We start from the raw sequence: 17,647 nt of genomic DNA on the forward strand, positions 1-17,647 counted from the left end.
CAGACAGCAGTCAGTCAGTCTTCGCTAGGGAATACAGAGAAGAAGGGCTGCAAAGAATTTCCAATCCAGCTGGTAAGTTAAGTGTAGTCTGAGTTATACTGGCAGGACTTGCTGGTGGCCAATCTTACCAACGTACCGTGCTCAGGGCGTTGTGATTTTGTGAGGATTTTGTGCATGACCTCAGAATGATCCCCCCACCTGCAGTCTGTGTTGCCATGCTTCAGGAAAAGCTCCACCAGCTCCAAAGGGATGCGTGCATCTGCCTGGCTGCCCCGCTCTGAAGTAGCTGGCATAACGCTGCAATATTGCTGCAGCTAGGAGCAAGTGGATTTAGGAAACCCCAAATGATGGCTCGGTTTCCCCCTGGGACTCCGCTCCCTGCACCTTTTGGGCGGCTCTCAAAAGGAGCAGAGGAAACCCAAGTGCTGCAAGGACAAGCACTAGGAGTTTCAAGGCTCTCAGCCTCTCCGGTACTTCTAGGAAATATAAGGGAGAAACAAGAGTTGCAACATCTGCAAATCTCTTGTTTTACAGCCTGTGCTTGGGGCAGAACGACATGTGCTTTGGCAAGGCGCTCCGTGCAGGCGAGGTCAAGCTAACAGGCTTAGCTGCAAAACCACTGAGCTCAGGGAAAATAAATAAATAAAAACAAATAATAATAATAATAATAAAAAAAAGACAGTCCCGCGTGACACTGAAGGATTCTCTGGGTTGCTCCCCCCTGGCTGTTAGGATTTCAGCACCACAAGGAGGGAAGGGTCCCCGTGCTGGGTCACGGGGACAGCCAGCACCTCCTCCTGCACGTGGAGGGGATGCAGAGGAAGGGTGACAGCCTCCCCAGGCCGAAAAAAAACCAAGAGGGTTCCCTGGGGGCTTCCTAGTTTGAGGATGAGTACAGTTTTAACCCTTCAGAGGTTGCAGGAGGAGTGGGAGGGAGCTGAGCTCGGTCTCCAGGAAGATTTCAGACCCCCCGAGGCCCAGCTTGCCCTCCGTCAGGAGACTTTTCCCCCTCCCCAAGGCAATAACGAGGCGCCTCGCTTCGGACACGAAAGAGGAGAGAGGGTGAGGAGCTCACATTGGCTTTCTTTGGAGCGCTGACGAGGATCCGCAGGCTCTTCAGGGAAGGGCTCAGCTCCAACTGCTCCAGCGCTTTGTCCAAGTCTTCCTGGGATTTCAGCGGGATCAGGAGCTGGAAGGGATTGAACAAACACCGGAGCACGGCAGTGTCACACCGCTGGGTAAACAAAGGAAGCCAGATCCTCGCCGTGAGCAGCTTGGGAATGGGGGGACGAGGGAGGAACCCGAGGAGGCGGATGGAAAACAGAGACCCCATGCCCTCCAGCTCATCGAGCTGCAGTGTTTTCTTCCAAGTTCTCATCTACCGTGGAACAGGCACAAGAATCACAACACAAACCATCTGCGAGGAGACAGCTGAAAGGTCAGCTCACCGATTCAGCGAGCGGTCAGAGAGGGCTGAGACGAAGCCTTGCTGCCTGCCATTCTGGGGCTGCTCTGATCTGGGAGTTCGTAGACAGGACCTGCTGCTATCCCGCGCCAAATCAGCCCCGTGCTTAAGAGGAGTTTGGGTTTCCCCCCTGGAAGAGTTTGAGTTTCTGTGCACTGACAGCTTCCCCAGCGTCTGGGCATCAGATGAGACAGGAACACCTCAAAAACTGGCCTCAAACCCTTTGCTGTGAGAGGTGTGCGCCGCTTTCCCTGCCAGAACAGCTTCTTTGACACCCAGCAGGACAGATTCAGCTCTGCTTTTTAGACAGCAAACAGAGTTTCCCCTCCTACCTCCTGAGGGAATCCGACCCCCTGGCATCGCTGTGTGCTGTACCACGTCCCGCAGAGGGACTGCAAAGCTCCCAGTGCCCAAAACGCAACGATTTGCCCCCAATGCCCTAAAAAGCAGGCTGCAGACTCTGTAGGTTGCCCAGGGTGCTGGCACCAAGAGCAGCCAGCAGAGCACGTCAGGCTCCTGCCTGTGCCAAAGCACACACGGGATCTGCTTACCAAAGGGACCGGGCGGCCACAGCTCCCAGTAAAGCCCCACCGGTCTTACTGGGAGCCCTGCCCTTGTGAAAGGCGGCTCTCTGGGTGCTCAGAGTTCGTGCCCCAGCCACAGCAAACACGCCTCAGATCCACTGCCCAAGGAGACGATGCTCAAAAGTTGCCTGTGTCTCCCTTTTTTGATCCATCCCAAGGTGTTGCCACCGGTTTGGCTGCTGGCCTGAAGGTAAACACGCCTCCGACCGCGTGCACTAAGGCCAGGGCTTTGGGGATGAGCAGGTCAAGGGAAGGCCCCGGCCAACACAGACAAGGTTTCGTCTCAGGGAACTCCTCCAGTCACCTCTTCCACCCCCAGACCACAGCCTGAGCCTGCCAAGCTTCGTTTCAGGTGTTTGCGTGGCTGCTGTGCGGGCACCTCAAGGTTTAGGTGGTGTTTCTCCTCTCCTGGGTGAAAGGGAGGTCAGCTTTCAGCCCCGTTTTGCAGACAGGGAGCTGGGTCACACACAGGCTACCTCTTTTAGAGGCTAAACACCGGGCTTAACATCGTCATCCCTCAAGAGATCAAAGCTGTGGGTAGGAGGGAGGCCTGAGCTTACACCTACCCCAGGCTGAGCCAGGGGTGTTCTGCTTTAAGGTACACAAACACGGTTGATAAATTTCTACAAAAAGCCATGAGAGACCCTAGATCAAAGCTTTCAGCACACTCACCTGGGAAGAGGGTGAATTTGGTTGTGCAGCCTCTGTCCAAGAACTATTTCAATGTTTTTGTGTCAGAAAAGGCCTCTGTGAGGAAGCTGAGAAAGCCCTGCCACAGAGCGCTCCATAGTCTGTCAAGTACGGGTCATGTGTGAGGGGAAAGTGCTCCCCAGGCAGGTACCAACCCCTCGGGGCTTTCAAGAGGTTAAAGCACAGCTCACGGGTCCCACACGCTGCTCACCCATCTCCCCACCGAGCTCCTCACAAGCGTTCGGAGCTGCGACCCCTCAGCTGCTGCTGTGAACAAAATGTTCTGCAGCTCACTCCAGGCTGACAACATTAACACATTCGCATGCCTGCTCCTGAGGAGCCAAAAATATCAGGCAGAAATTGCCCTCCCAGGGCCTGGAGCCAGTGTTTGGTTTGGCTTTACCGATCACCCGCATCTGGCAAGTAGGTTTTGCTCCTTTTGGCTTCTACACTGGGGCACACATGGGTATCAGGAACAGATACAGGCATGGAATTAAATATAGGTCCAAGAAATAAGCCTAAGAAAGTGATTTCACAGGGTGAGTTTTCACCAGCCACAGCTTTATTGCTCAGACTCACTGCGTAAGACACTGCAGAAAGCCAAAGAATAGTAGGAAATGGGGTTAGGGAAAAAGCTGAGAGGTCAATTAGTTCATCTTCCTGCCCCATACAGGGCTGACTGGCATCAACAATTCTCGACAAAGGTTTGTTAAATATGCTTTTACACAGCCCTCCCCCCCCCCAGCGGAGCTTCTACCATTTCCCTAGGCTTTAACTCCCCTCAGCCTCCTGAAATGATGCTGAGAAGTGGTGGTTGCCTCTAAAACAACGCTCAAAGGGAGGTCGCAGAGGGGAACTGGTGGCACGCAGAGGTTCAGTGATCTGCCCAAGGTCACCTCACAAGCTGGTGACAGAGGTGGGACAGGGGAACGCTTCGCCACATCTGGAGCAGCTGCTGGGCAGCGACCACAGAGCAAATTCAGAGAGCATTTGTTGGAGAAGACACTCTTCCAAGCCATAACACAGCCAGATTTCTAAAAGTCACCACACCATGCTGCCCATGGTTTGATTTCACGGCCCGATTTGGCTGTGCTGCTACCGTGCAGACATGCCCTGCGTGGGACATCCACAGCCAGGCCCTGCTCTTATCTGCACCAGCCCAAACCCGTTGATTCCATGGGCCCACCAGGATGTGAATCATGCGTGCCCCTGCTCCACCCAGCTGGCATGCTCATCTCGTCCACCTTGGCTTCAAGGCTCTTGTTTCTCTAGGACAGGGACTGCCATTTGGTAAGATTTTGTACGGGACTGCTGCCCTCCGTGTAATTTCAGCCTACAAGGCGCTACGGCAAGAGAAACATCCAGGAGCTACGAAGAGTTGCTGCAGAGCTCCCCTTGAGTATGAAGAAAGGGTGAAAGATGTCCTTGGAATGAGTCTGTGGACAAACTACCTCTGAGACTTGAAGACGTGAGACTAAACAAGGCTGAGAGCACACTACAGGCCCTGGAGGGTCACCATGGGGACGTATGGTTTATTTCCCCAAAGGTCAGTGTTTGTCTGTTTATAGGGTTTCTGCCACAAGCACCCCGAATTGCTACTGCTTCCCAAATGTGTAGTTCCTCATAAAGAGGAATTTTGATGTATATAAAAACAGCAACAAACCACTGAAGGCCCTCCTCAGACCTATGAAGTTAGGATTACCCAAAGGCCTGCTTAGGGTCCCGCTGTGTTCTCTGCACATGCCCAGGATTACAGTCTCTAAAATAGGATAAAATGCACTATTTAGGCTTCTGTTTGCCGTCGTTGGAAAAAAGTCCTCTCTTCCAGTGGAAAGAAACCTGGAATGAAATGAGTCATTCCTGGAGAATTCAATGGCGAGCTGTTCCCAGGAGGGCTGTCAGAGAATGCCCGAGATTAGAAACCAGACCGCATTCAAAGCTAAAGCCCAGAGGACACGTTGGTATCGTGAGGTATCTATTAATAAAGAACAGCAACTTCTGTTGGGTTCAATCTTAACTGAAAGGGAAGGGGAGGTGCCTCACAAGAAAACATTGAGCGTACCAGAGCTGACACCCAAGGATGGCCCCCTTCTAGGTGAAGGCCCTCAGCAGCAGCCTGCATATGCTCCTTTCAGACCCAGTGCTGAGCTCAAGGAACAGGTTAAAAATAATAAAGTGGTCTGTGTTCATTGGAAGGTCAGAGTAGAAAGGTTTTCAAGCCTTAAAATGCAAGGATAGCAGAGGGAGGGTTTCTTGGCCAGCTGATTGTGGCCACAGGACCCGCTAGAGGAACCCACAGTGAGGCCCATTTCACTGCAGACCTGCTCACAGAAAATGCACAGGGTTCTGCCACTTCAAGGGGAAACAAAGTCAGTGCTGGATGAAGTATGCTGGTTTACTCACACTGTCCCTCATGCTCTGGACTTCAGCATGCTCCTAAAACTGCTCCCAAGGTGAGGAGTCTTCACATCCAACCCAAGCAGGCTTTCACTTCATGTGGCTCTCATGAAAGCCATTTGGTCTCAGCTGGGCTGTTCTCTGCCCCATGTGTGCCCTCACCAGCAAGAAATGCTCTGAAATTTGGCCCTATCTGGTCCAAGTAGTGTTCATGGAGAAACACTGGCAGCTGCTGGCTGTGCAGACAATGTCTCCATCACCTCCCTGAGTTTGGGGACGTTTTTTCTGGGGGAAGGTCAATTTACTTATGTCATCAATTAATAAGCCTGAACTGAAATTATTTTAAGAAGGAGAAAGCCTGGCTCGGAGTCACAGAATACAACCAAAAGGCGTCTGGAGAACAGCTCTTGTATGCCTGCTAGTAAGAATTCTAGTAAGAATACCAATTCTTACTAAGAATTTGTAAGAATTCTTACAAAGTAAGAATATTTTTCTTCACATGAATGTACAAAATTAAATCATGGCCTTCAGAACAAACTGTTACTCAATTCCAAAGTGAGCAGCAGGTACCCTAAAACTATCCTTTAGCCATAAAGAGAAGAGTACCTCATTGTTCACACAGACCAAGTCCATCGTCTGTCCGAAAGCATCCGTGACTTTCTGCACCACTTCTTTGAATTTGACTGGTCTTGGAAACTGGATGATCCTGGATTTGCAAACAAACATAGCAGCAGTATCGAGTTAGTAAAAGCATATTGGGATTCAGAATTAGACTGACAATTCAGAAAAAAGGACTGGTATTCTATCACAGAACACAGAGCTTGCTCCTTGCTTTTACACTCATAAAAATGCTGCTCAGCTGCTACGCCCAAGAGAAGACTTGACCTACCCTTAAAGACTATCTACAAAAAATCCTAATACAGCTCCTCTGTTCCTCCCCCTCCTGTTTACAGGTTGAAAAGAAGAAAATCCAGCAGCATTTCATGAGAGAAGCCCTAGGGTCACAAGTCAGCGAGTGATTTATCACCTCCATTTTCAGCGAGTGGCTCTGAGCAGGGAGGGAATGGCTCAGTTTGACATCCTGTGACTGTCCTGTACCATCACATGCAGGCACTCGAGAGGTACACGTCAACAGGTACAGGCTAGCCCCACACTGACATTATTTGAATTTTCTTTGTTTCTCCCATGCAATTTTGTGAGTCTGTGAGTTTCCAGCCTTGTGGCCTGCCCTGCCACATTCACTGAGCATCGAGCAGAGGTGATTCCATGAAAATGTCAAGTAGGGAAGGGCGTGCAGGCTTTAACTCCCAGCTCTATTTTTATGGGACCCGTGCCTAAAATCTGGTTATCTTAAGTAAGTGTCACAGGCTGCTAATCAAAGGACACGTTTCTGTAGACTTGCAGCTCAGCTGCAGTTCAGCAAGGCTCAAGAATTAAAAAGAGAAAAGGATCCAACTGGGCACCCTACGTCCCTGGTAAGAGGCATTTAATGACTTCCAGTTTGGAAGCACTTTGAGCGCATGCAAATCCCAGGAGATACTATGGAGAACAGGATGATGAGGCAAGGCTCTTGCATATAAAATCGTAGTTGATTTCAGGGGAATAAATCCTGCTGTGAGCTCATCTGCAGCTGGCTGAAGTCAGTGGGACATTGTTGGGTAAAAAGGGTAATTTGTCCCTGTACACGGAAGGGGACTGGGGTGGGTACATACCTTTTCTCTCCTTCATATTCAAACTTGATCCTGACATTTCGCTGCTGAAATTAAAAACAGAAAAGAGTTAGGTCCCAAAGCATGTCCTGGACTAACAGGCAGATCCAAACCGCAGAGCAGTTCTCAGGGAGACTCCCCTAACTCTGCTGGGTGTCTGATCTATTTAGGGCCAAGTTTCCTGCTGGACTTTGGGGAAACTCCACTGCTTTGCTAATAAGCGTACTTGCCAAAGAAAAAAAGTCTTCTGTAAACAAGAGGACACTTACTCATGTCAAGAGGATGGGGCTAGACTCTTTTCGGTTGTGCCCAGTGATAGGATAAGAGACAACGGGCACAAAATGAAGCACAGAAAGCTCCACCTGAACATGAAGAGAAACTTCTTTACAGCAAGGGTGACAGAGTGCTGGGACAGGTTGGCCAGAGGGGTTGTGGAGTCTCCTTCTCTGGGGATATTCAAAACCTCCCTGGTCACAATCCTGCGCTACGTGCTCCAGGTGACCCCGTTCGAGCTGGGGGCTTGGACTAAATGATCTCCAGAGGTCCCTTCCAACCTCCATCACTCCGTGACTCATCTGTGTAATATTAATAAATTGCACTCAGACAAGGGTGAAAGGGCAAGAAGCAAAGTATATCAGGTATCACTACTCCACACACAGTAAATACGCACCCTGAACTCTTGCTCACCCCAGGAGAAACCTTTAGCTTTGCCCAAATAAGTTCCAGTGGATTCACGGGCAGACTGGGAACACAACCACACAGACACCAGTCAAAGCCACTTCTTCCCTCCTCTACTTGTGTATATTTAGCAGCTATCGTAAGACCAAAAGAAGCCTTTTCATTCATTCAGCTTCTCAGACTGAGCCTGAGCCAAGCATCCCTCTAGCATCCCTCAGCTCGTGCCAGGACTTTCCAATGGCATCCAAGGCAGATGAAAAACCCTTTTACTTCCCAGACCACTCTGTCACCCCAGTGAACCAGGGCTCTGCTCCCACTAATCCCCACCAGCCTCCTCAAACAGTGGCTTTCATCCTATGGAGAAAAAAAACTCGCCACCTCCTTCAAAAGTACAACCCCAGGGAGGACTCGGCCCCTCGCCACCAGGAATAATCCCTGCCTGGGTGGATGACAGCCCTTCCTGAGCGAGGGCCTTATCTCTAACCCTGGATTTCCAGCACATGAAGGCACACTTTCCACCCTCTCAGAGGGAAAGCAGAGCTGCAGCAAAACAGCTTTGACTCCGATGAGGAAAATGAGCCAGCCGGGTGTCCTTAGGTTTATTTTTAAAAGGGCAGCTCCCTGAGCACTGCGAACACCCAACAAAGTTCAGGCAGTTGAGCCTAGAGGAGACTCAGTCAAAAAGCTTAAAAACCCTGGCAGATAGAGGGTAGCACACTGCATCACCTGAAACACATCCTTTTTAGCTCTGCTTGTGGCATTTCCAGACAGGACTGGAAGAACCATCACAAAATGGGACTTTTCAGCAGCGTTACAGGCACTTACATCACCTCGGTGTCTTGCAGCCGGTTCTCCAGCCCCACGATGTTTGCTCAAACTCGTGGTTCGTTTCTACGACCAGGCCCAAAGCATTAAAATACCAACCCAGGTTATTTTTGGACAAAACAGGCCAAAATTGAAAAGAAAAGATGACCATAACAGACCAATGTTGAGGGTCTGAATCACTCTAGAGAGACAGCCAAATATGTGTGGAATTGCCAAGTTTGATTATCAGCTTGGAAAAGGAAAAATAAAATAAAATAAAACACGAAATGAGCTCTCGTGCCATTTTTTATTTCATTTATCTGAATAAAATATTCAGATATTTTATCTGAACAGGGCCTGGCTAATTAATTCACCTCTCCTGGATGCTGGAAGCAAATCAGCCAGAGTGGATTCACAGCATGCAGCCCTGGAGAGTCCTCTTCCAAAACAAGAGAAAAATCAGGACGAGGAACTTTCGAGGTTTCTCCTTACAAAAGAGCAGGACGTGTAAGGGGAAAAGCTCACGCAGCTCCAGCCTCACTGCAGGAAACCTTTCAAAACACAGGTTTCACTTTCAGCGCAGACCTGAAAGCTGCGCTGAGCTGGGATGGAGCAGCCGCGGCGTGTTTGTGCTGAGCAAAACCAACCTCGCAGACAAACAAGTTTTAAAAAACAGCTTGTGGCCGGGAAACGTCAAAACACTTGTGTAAAGCTCCGGAGAGAGAAGAAAAGGGAAAAAAAAGAGCCATGACCCTGCTGCATCCTTTTCTTCCACATCAACAACAGGGCTGATGTGCGGTGGCCCGAAGCCAACAGAAGCAGGCCAGCTGCCCCACGTTGCTCCGCTCTTTTTCTGAGCAAAGCAGAGAACACCCCGGCTGCATCAGAGGATCGAAAAGCCACTTCGTTTGTTCATGAGATTATCAGGGTTTGGGGTGATGTAAAAACCACTATGCTCTTGCCTCCCTCAAAGAAAGCAAGATCTTAAACATGTAAGTATTTGGAAGAGGGGAAAAACATGTATGTATATATGAATATGTGTTCTGAGGAGCTGGTTACAGTTATTTTCCCTTGGCTTGCTCACGTTTTTGACTCACTGCTCAAGCTGAATTCATCACCGCCACCGGCGACAAATACTTTTTTCCTTCAAAAAAAAAAAAAGTGGGCAGTGCCCAAAGCGCTAGGAAGTCCCGGGAGGATGCAAAGCACTTCCTAAAGGCTGGAGTGGGCTGTGATTTTTTACACCCATGGAAATCTGGTTCGGAGCAGCTCGTTTGAGATCACACAGGGAGCCTGGGGCAATGCCAAGCGCCGGAGCTAAACCTCACATGAGCCTGCATCCAGGGCTTCAAACACGTGATGAAGAGGAGGCAAAATCAGACTCTTTTCTGTCAGGAGCTCAACATGACATGAGGGCATTGAGGTGGAAGAGGCACTGGTTGTGCAGGCTGCTGCTCACCCCTCAGTTTTGTAATTTTGTGAGGAATTATGACAGCAGCGACTCCTCCTTGCACAACCCAGGCTGTGCTGCTCGCCCTGCCTAGGCCTCGCTGCCGCCAGATGGCAAATGAGGTTAATGACGGACTCTTTCTGCCCCACAATCAGGAGGCCATTAATTGATAAAGGAGAAGAGGGCGAGATGTCTAAGGAGGGCGTGTGTTAAACACGGAGGTGAGGGGTGAGGCCCTGCTGTGAGGAATCGGCCCTCACGCCAAGCTGCAGTAGATGCCTGCTATGGTTTCATGAACAATTTCAAAAGCAAGCAGGGGACACCATGGTGCTAGGACACGAGGAGATGAAGCAGAGCAGCCAGGTCCAAAATATAGACCTTGGGTCTCCCGGGCTGCATGTACTTCAGCAAGCTCCACGTTCGCATCCGACGTGGCACCGGGGAGCCCGCGTCTCAAATGGCGCCTTGAGGCCCTGCTGCGACACAAACAAAACTAGCGACAACACTGACAGGAAATACCACAGTCATTCCCTTCGTTTCTGGAATAATTTCTTCCCCGAGATACTCGTGCTGGCATTTCCTCCAGCCTCACTAACAAATGGCTCCTGGTGTTTTACTCTTTCTTGCCATCTGCCTTCAGAAAGGAAAAGCAAAGCCACTGTGGCGGCCACAAATACATCACCATCTTTCCAGGCTTTCCAGAGGGTATATTTTTAGCTCCTTCCTTAAAACTTCTCGTTTCACTCAAAGAGGAAAAGCCCACAGCCTCCGAGTGCTGACAGGGCGGCAGCTACGTGCTTGGGGTCAGGGTGAAGGGGAACGCGATGGTGGCGAGGGGGAAAGGGCTCCTCCAGCACAGCCCTTGAGCGGGGCTTGGCAGGGGACACGGGGTGGCCCCTGGAGCCCTCTGAGGTACCGGGGAACCAGAGCGAGCTGGTTGGGATTAGGCAAGATGTCGGAGAAATGGAAAAAGTGCTTCCAAGCGAGGTGAATCATGATCTGCTAGAGAGATCCCCGAAGAGCCGACTGCTGTTTGTAATAAAAGCACACACAGAGAGAAGCAGCACACGTAGCAAGGCTGAAAATGGAAACGGCTTGGGAGGAACAGGAGGTGCTGAGCACCCTCAGCCTCTGTCTGCCCAGAGGGGCAATCAGACTGGGGGCACGGGCCCAAACTGGTAGGAGACACCCGACCAGACAGGGCCATCCTGGCTACATCACCACGGATAGGGAAGGGATGATCAGTCCTGCCTGAAGACACCCAGCAAGACACCCCTGGCAGTGTGTTAGCACAGCACCCAGAGCTGAAGCACCAAAAATTGCCATTCTTTTAAGTCCTCAGCCAGGGTTAACTTCAAATTCGAGACTCCTCTCATCGCTGTCTTTCAAATTCAGCTAATGGTATTCTGGTCTGAACCCAGAATGAACCAAGAGGGACATTCCAGTTTTGCTCTTCCCCACCCATGACACCTACTTTGCCTCAGTTTCCCCTCTGGGTAGAATTGGGTAAAATAAGGGCAATGAAAGAGATCTATTTCTGCATGCTGGAGGGTAAAACGGTTTCAACTCTTTCATTTTCTACTTGTTGGCTTAGGAAACAATGAGAAAACCCCACAGAGCACTGTGGCATTCAAGGACTGGAGATTTAGTTACTCTTTCATACAAAGCCACAAAAAGGTGGGTTTTCTCCCCAACTTCTGCCTGCAGCCAAGAGAAATAAGCACCGCAGAGCCAGGCCAAGGGGACTTCTCTACCTCCCCAAGCCGCATGTTGTTTGGATTAGTCCTGTGCTCACCCCTGCTTTTAGCAATGGGATGTATGTTACAAGCCAGACAGCTGGACCGTGTCCCTAAACCACAATAGGAGATGACTAATCGGCGTCATTAGGAATTATCCACACAGAACCCCCACGCGCTTCGGGCTCTTCAGCAAAGCCGACAGAAAGGGTTTTGTCTGGGATTGCCCCCTTCTCCTCCTGGTGGGTGGGAGCTACGAGATAGCCAGGTCCCCCCGAATCCTTACAGCTTTCTTCCTCTGAATAAGAAAGACCAGCAAGTGAGCCCCTGAGGCCAGTGGAAAGATCACGTCTAGAGGGTTTGCTGCTCCTTGTTACAGATATTTTGGTTTTATGCAGCAGCACAAATCACAGCCTTCAAGATGCCCATCTGAAACCACCTACCTGGCAGGGAATAGCTTTTGCCCAGCAGGATTTCTGCTGGGTGTTACCCTGTAGCACCCAAGTCAGCTCCACAGCAGGCAAGGGGAAGCCTCCTCCCCAAATCCTTGGGACTCCCACTGCCTTTGCCAGATCCAGCCAAGCCTTTCCCAGCCGATGCTACTCCCTTCTTGGTCTCTTGCTTCTGCCCCCATGGTGTGGGAAGACCCCACAGCTCTCCTCATAGCAACTCTCATCTTCAAGGTGGTATTTGTGGACCCCCATTATGTTCCCCAACAGTAAAACTGAGGTGATAAAGCCAAACTCCTTTTTAGGCTGCTTGAAGACCTACAGAGAACCCTGCAACATGAGCTATATTTTATCCCGGTTATGAGCAAGCCTTATGCTGTGTTCAACTTGCCAAAAGAGAGTCCAGAGGTAATTTACTAAAAGAACAACTTTTAGGTCAGTCTGACACTTGCCCTGCACGGGGAAATGTTCCCGACAAATATCGGCCTTTATTGCCATGGGAGAGCTGGCAATCAAAAGGAACGGGGCAGAGGAGCTGCTGGCTGTCATCGGCCGGGGCAGAGGCCCACGCCAATGCCTCGGTGTCTGACTGAAGCCCAGCACTGATAACCAGCCTCGCACTGCTCACTGCCAAGTGCTATTTATATAATTAAATGGACGTGCATATAAACAGATGCAAAAAGACGTTAATATAATTACTGCTTTCTCCTCCACGGTTCTGTTTGGGGTTGCTAGTTCTTTGTGGCTTCCCTTCTTATCCCACTCATCTTTTTCGTTCGGGATCACAATGCACATCTTTGTGCTGCCGTTTCCTCCTGCCCTTCTCTCGCATCACGGAAGAACTGAGCCAACTGCTAGAAACTGTTTGTTCAGTCCAGAAGATTGCCTGAAAGGACTCCTTCCAGCTGTACTAGAGGAATAAAGGACTGATAAAAGGAATAACGGAGGAATAACAGAGCAGAGGATGCACTAGGAATAACGTCAGGATGATCTCTGGGGGTCCCAAAAACTCATTTGTAAGGAAAGCAAACTAAAAAAAAGAAAGATTTTTAAGCAATTTGCCTCGGGAGAAGTTCCCTCCGTAAAACAATCTAAAGGAAAATCTGTCATTATCTCTGGGAAGAAATATTGTGCAGCACACACCACCGCAGACTATTTTCTTGTGTGGCCCAGTCCTATCAGCAACACGATCTGGCAGGCTCCAGATTTCATCTTCTGTCAAGAGAGCACTGAGGAACCCCTCCAAGAGACAGGGATGAGGTAGCATTTTGGTTGCATTTCTTTGTGGACCAAAAAAAAAAAACCACTGCAAGTCACAGAGGGACAAGACAGTTAGTCGACACATTTTCCTCTAAAATGTTTTTCAGCAGAAATTTGGAACGACGACAGAAGGATTCCCATGCCTCAGAGAGCATTCTTCCACAGAAAAAAATAACTTCTGTTTTTTAATCTGAGAACTGAACGTCCAGACCAATGTGTGAGCATGTGGCTACAGGGCCTCGTAACAGACACCCACAATGAGAATCCCAAGAGGAGCATCGAGCATCTAAATGCCCCGTGCCTTAGCCCTGGTCCAAGAAAGGAGAATGTGTGTTGCATCGCTCAGCCCGAATCAGCCAACCTCAGCGTAAAAAAAAGTGGGAACGCCAAGTACCAAAGGAACAACAAATCACATTTCTATAACAATTTCCTCCCAGCTCCTGCCATCAGATCCTAAAAGAAAAAAAAAAAAAGACCCAAACAAGGCAATTAAGGGTTTGAGAGCTGCAAACACGAACCCAGTCCCCGCTAATTCCACCTCCTGTGGCCACTCCCCACCTCACAGCCCAGACTCCCATCGTTTTGCGAGCCAGACTTGTTCCAGCTAGGCCAACTGAGTGAAGCAACAGCTCGACATAACTCCAACGCCCTTCATCTCGGGGGGCCTGTTGGTCTGAATCCTCAGCCCCGGATGCGCGAGGGGTGCGGGACGCTGACTACTTGCGCCTCCTCCGGCGGAGAGCTCTGAGTAATTCTGAGCAGGCAGCTACGGGCGATCCACTTATGGATAAAAAGGAAAATGATACAGGAGGGAATGCTTTTCCAAGCATCCGTGTTGTCTTTGCGAAGAACAGTTGGATTCCTAACAGGATAGGACGAAATGCACGGGGCAGCCAGCAATCCTCAAGCTGATAGCAGAGCACAACGTGACCCTGTCGGCGAGGTATAAGGAGATGGAGTGGATGGGCTGCAGACACAAACTTGTAAGAATTCAACTTCATGAAACCTCTGTAGTTAACAATTCAGACAGTGCAAACTGTTATTTTCCTCATTTTTTGACTAAATGTCTGGTTAACCATGCATCTGCAGCATTTCTAGCTATCGTTTTCAAAAACGACAGCAGGAATTTTCTCCCATTGTGAGAAAACAAACACGGCATGTAAGAGAAGCCTGAAAAGTTTTGCTGTCCTGCAAGCATCCTGAGATGGTTTGGTATGGTCCCCACCCATCGCCTCGCAGAAAATGCTGCCCTCAGAGCCATCCAAAGCTGCGCTGGATCGTCTGCTCTGCCTGCAGCTGCAGAGCCAGCTCCAAACGTCTCCGGTCAGTCCTGTAAACATCTTGGATTTATTTCAGCCTGAGCTGAACACAGCTCCAGTGATTCAACTTGGACAGCTGCTACCGCCAGGACACGCTTGAAAACAGACATGCGACGTGTGCGTGTGCTTTCGTCTGCGTGTGTCTAGGAAGTCTGGGGGGATTTGGGAAAAGGATTTTCTTCCTCCACACTCAGGAGCTTTTTGTTTGCAGCACAGATGCCATTAAAATAGGCACGACAACTGTAAATGACAGTTTGGTTTCTTCCTTGCAAGGCATTCAGCAGTTGTGACGCTGATTACAAGTTTCCTCTAAGCCATAGCATTAGAAGAGGGATTCCAAGAGGATTTGCTTGCATACTTCTCCAGCAGCTTCCCAGCACCCCTAATTATCCCCCCCCAACTTTTTTTTTGCCTTGGTATTCTGACGACTGAATTTTCTTCACAACTTCAGTTTTGTATGCTATTTGTTCCATATGCAAATCGCCTATTAAATCCCCTTCAGCTATTACATATTATATCAATGTCAGCAAATAACTTCTAACGTTGCTCCAGGGACGAGCTTTTTGCTCACTCCATCAACGCCGAGCACGCGACAGGGCCAAAACGTTTTGTTTGAGGCGCGCAAAGATAAACACCAGTAATTAATATTTAAACACTTTATATAAGAATGACATTATTCCTCCCCAAAGAGCCTGGGTGTCTACAGCTCAAAGTTGGCAGTCCATCTATAAAATATCTGAAGTAAAATGTGTGTGTGATAAATATTGAATTTCATCAACACCGTCAACAGAAAACATTTGACTGATCTAACTCTTAAAGCTGCAGCGCTTGTAACAAATTCTGCTAAATTCAGTGCTAAAAGAAGAGCCTTGGGGGTGGGAATTGAGATTTGAAACCAGTTTCAGGCTCTGTCTCAATATTTAGGAGTGATTTGGAGCATCATTTTCATCCTCTGGTCCTCCACTGTCCCTCTGTGACATGGGGCTGCCTGTAGCTTCTTTGCAACTCTTCAATAAGAGATCCTAGAGCTTACATCGTGGTAAAATTATTTTATTTCTGACATGCTGAGCTCCGACAGCACTTTTTAACTTCATCTCTAACATTTAAACTCTGTGCTCCTGGCCTGGTGAGCACCATGCCCACCTCTACTTGGGGTGGACTCAAGCAAGGCCTTACCTGTTTGCTGGAGTGGACGCTGTTTTTATTCCTGTTGTTGTCCAGCAGCCCCCCACATTTGCCCAACGCTGCCAAATCCTTCATAATAGAATTCAGAGCTTCTTCCTCATCTGCAAAAGAAGAAAAGACAACTGAAGCACGGAAGGTAGCCTCACCCCTGAAAACAGGGAGTGAAAATACAGCATCGCATGTGCCGTCTTTCAACCCAAACGGGTCCCAAGCCATGATGTGCAGCCTTGCTGTGGAGGGAGGCACTCTAAGACTACACAGCACAGCCCACCCAACCCGTCGTGTGTAGGGAATGAAAGTTTCTTCATCACAGGAGACAGAGATCCCCCAGAAGAGCCACATCTGCTGCCCATGGGGCCCTTCGGAGTTTCAAACCTAGAGCCAGTGAGAAACCAGGGGAGAGGACGAGAAACCTGTTACAAGAGGCACGCTGTGCGTGCTGCCACGCTCGTGATCCAGTCAGGAAGGGCAAATATTACGTTCACACAGCTGTTACTGGATAAATATGAATACAGCTCCTGATTTTTGTGGAAAACCAAGCGTCTCCAGGACCTGAGCCACCCCCACGCCAAGCCGAGTGTACACCTAACTCCAAGTCTGCAAGGAAGATGAAGATGACAAAAATTGCCATGAAAACGCATGGGTCTGGACCCAAACACGGAGGTTTTTTCCCCAGGGATGTGTACGCCGTGTGTCTTCATGCTCAGACACCACCTCCTCTTTTTCTGTTCCTCCTGTGTCATGCATGGCCGGGTCACATCGGGACTGAAGCTGTGACAAAGAGGGATTAAGAAAAAGGCTTCTCATGCGTGCTGGGTACCCAGAGCCACCTCATTAAAGTAAGGGGGAAAAGTTGAAAATCTGGTGTTACTTTTAAAGCTCAAAAAACTTTTTATTGTAGTCGATGTGTCTCTAAATAAATATACTTAATATTACATTTATTATTTTATTTATTACATATTTAACATGTCTATATGAAGTACTTAATGGTACAGTTCCTCGCCCCTTCCACATTTCCCTGCTCAGTGAGCACGTGGATGTGTTTTTCGGGAGGGGTGGCAGGGAATATAACCTGGGATGCCACAATAAAGCACTCAAGAAAATGAGGAGGTTTATGAGGAGGTTTGTTCCTGTTCAGGAAAGAGAAAAAAAAAAAAAAAAAAAAAAAAAAAGGAGAAACAAAAGAACCAGAATTTTCCTACTTTCTGTTGTTGTTGAAAAAAGGGACCCCTGGGGACAAGCCTGGTTTTCCAGACAGATTTTGTAGTAGGAAAAAAAAAACAAAAAAAAAAAAACACAAAAACAGAAGAAAAAAAATTATTTTGCGGAGGGGGAAGGGAATGGGGGAGGGACAAATGAAAAAAAAGCCACACACAAAAACAAAAAACCCACACACCACCCTCCAGGAATTTTCCACCAAAGCTAGCTGTAATCTCTAAAATGCCCCTCACCCCTTTTTTTTTTCCAACCTGAATGACAACAAAAGTTTCCTGAGCGCGATGACACAAAGCACAGTCCCCGATGTCACGGGGAAATGGGGTTTCAGCAGGCAGTGGCAGAGAGCTGGGCTTCCGTGAGCACGGCCACGCCGCTCAGCGCTGTCCTCCCCACATCTACATCTTAGCTAGGACGTGGAGGACGAGTTCATGGCACCAATAAAGCCATTGAAAAAGAGATCCTTGAGCTGAAGTGGATCCTATCACTGCCAAATTCCTGGTGCTGCAGCATCACCTGCACGACCGAAAACCTCCTTTCCTTAGGAAGTTTCCCTTCCTTGAAGCACCCCCTCATTTCCAAAACCAACTGCTTAAAGCTAACCCCTTTCCAGAAACGCCCAGCCACCCACTTTCTCAGCCTAGAAGCAAAAAGGACGAAAGAGGAGAGATTTCTAATACTGAGGCTGCCAACTCAGCCCCTTTCC

At 49.1% G+C, this 17,647-nt stretch overlaps 1 protein-coding gene across 2 annotated transcripts in view; it reads right to left on the reverse strand.

Moving 5' to 3' along the window:
- The window catches only part of LOC309875575 (mitogen-activated protein kinase kinase kinase 3-like), a 64,200-nt gene that overhangs the window by 17,906 nt on the left and 28,647 nt on the right, over positions 1 to 17,647 (reverse strand). For both annotated transcript variants that reach the window (XM_082755137.1, XM_082755138.1), the window contains 4 exons: positions 15,718 to 15,827; positions 6,849 to 6,892; positions 5,743 to 5,842; positions 1,076 to 1,189 (listed from right to left, as the gene is read on the reverse strand). In XM_082755137.1, the coding sequence (XP_082611263.1) occupies positions 1,076 to 1,189; positions 5,743 to 5,842; positions 6,849 to 6,892; positions 15,718 to 15,827 (368 nt within the window). The remainder of the gene's footprint in view (positions 1 to 1,075; positions 1,190 to 5,742; positions 5,843 to 6,848; positions 6,893 to 15,717; positions 15,828 to 17,647) is intronic.

The sequence above is a fragment of the Aythya marila genome, assembly GCF_965140915.1.
Source record: "Aythya marila genome assembly, chromosome: 2".
NCBI classification, from domain to species: Eukaryota; Metazoa; Chordata; class Aves; order Anseriformes; family Anatidae; genus Aythya; species Aythya marila.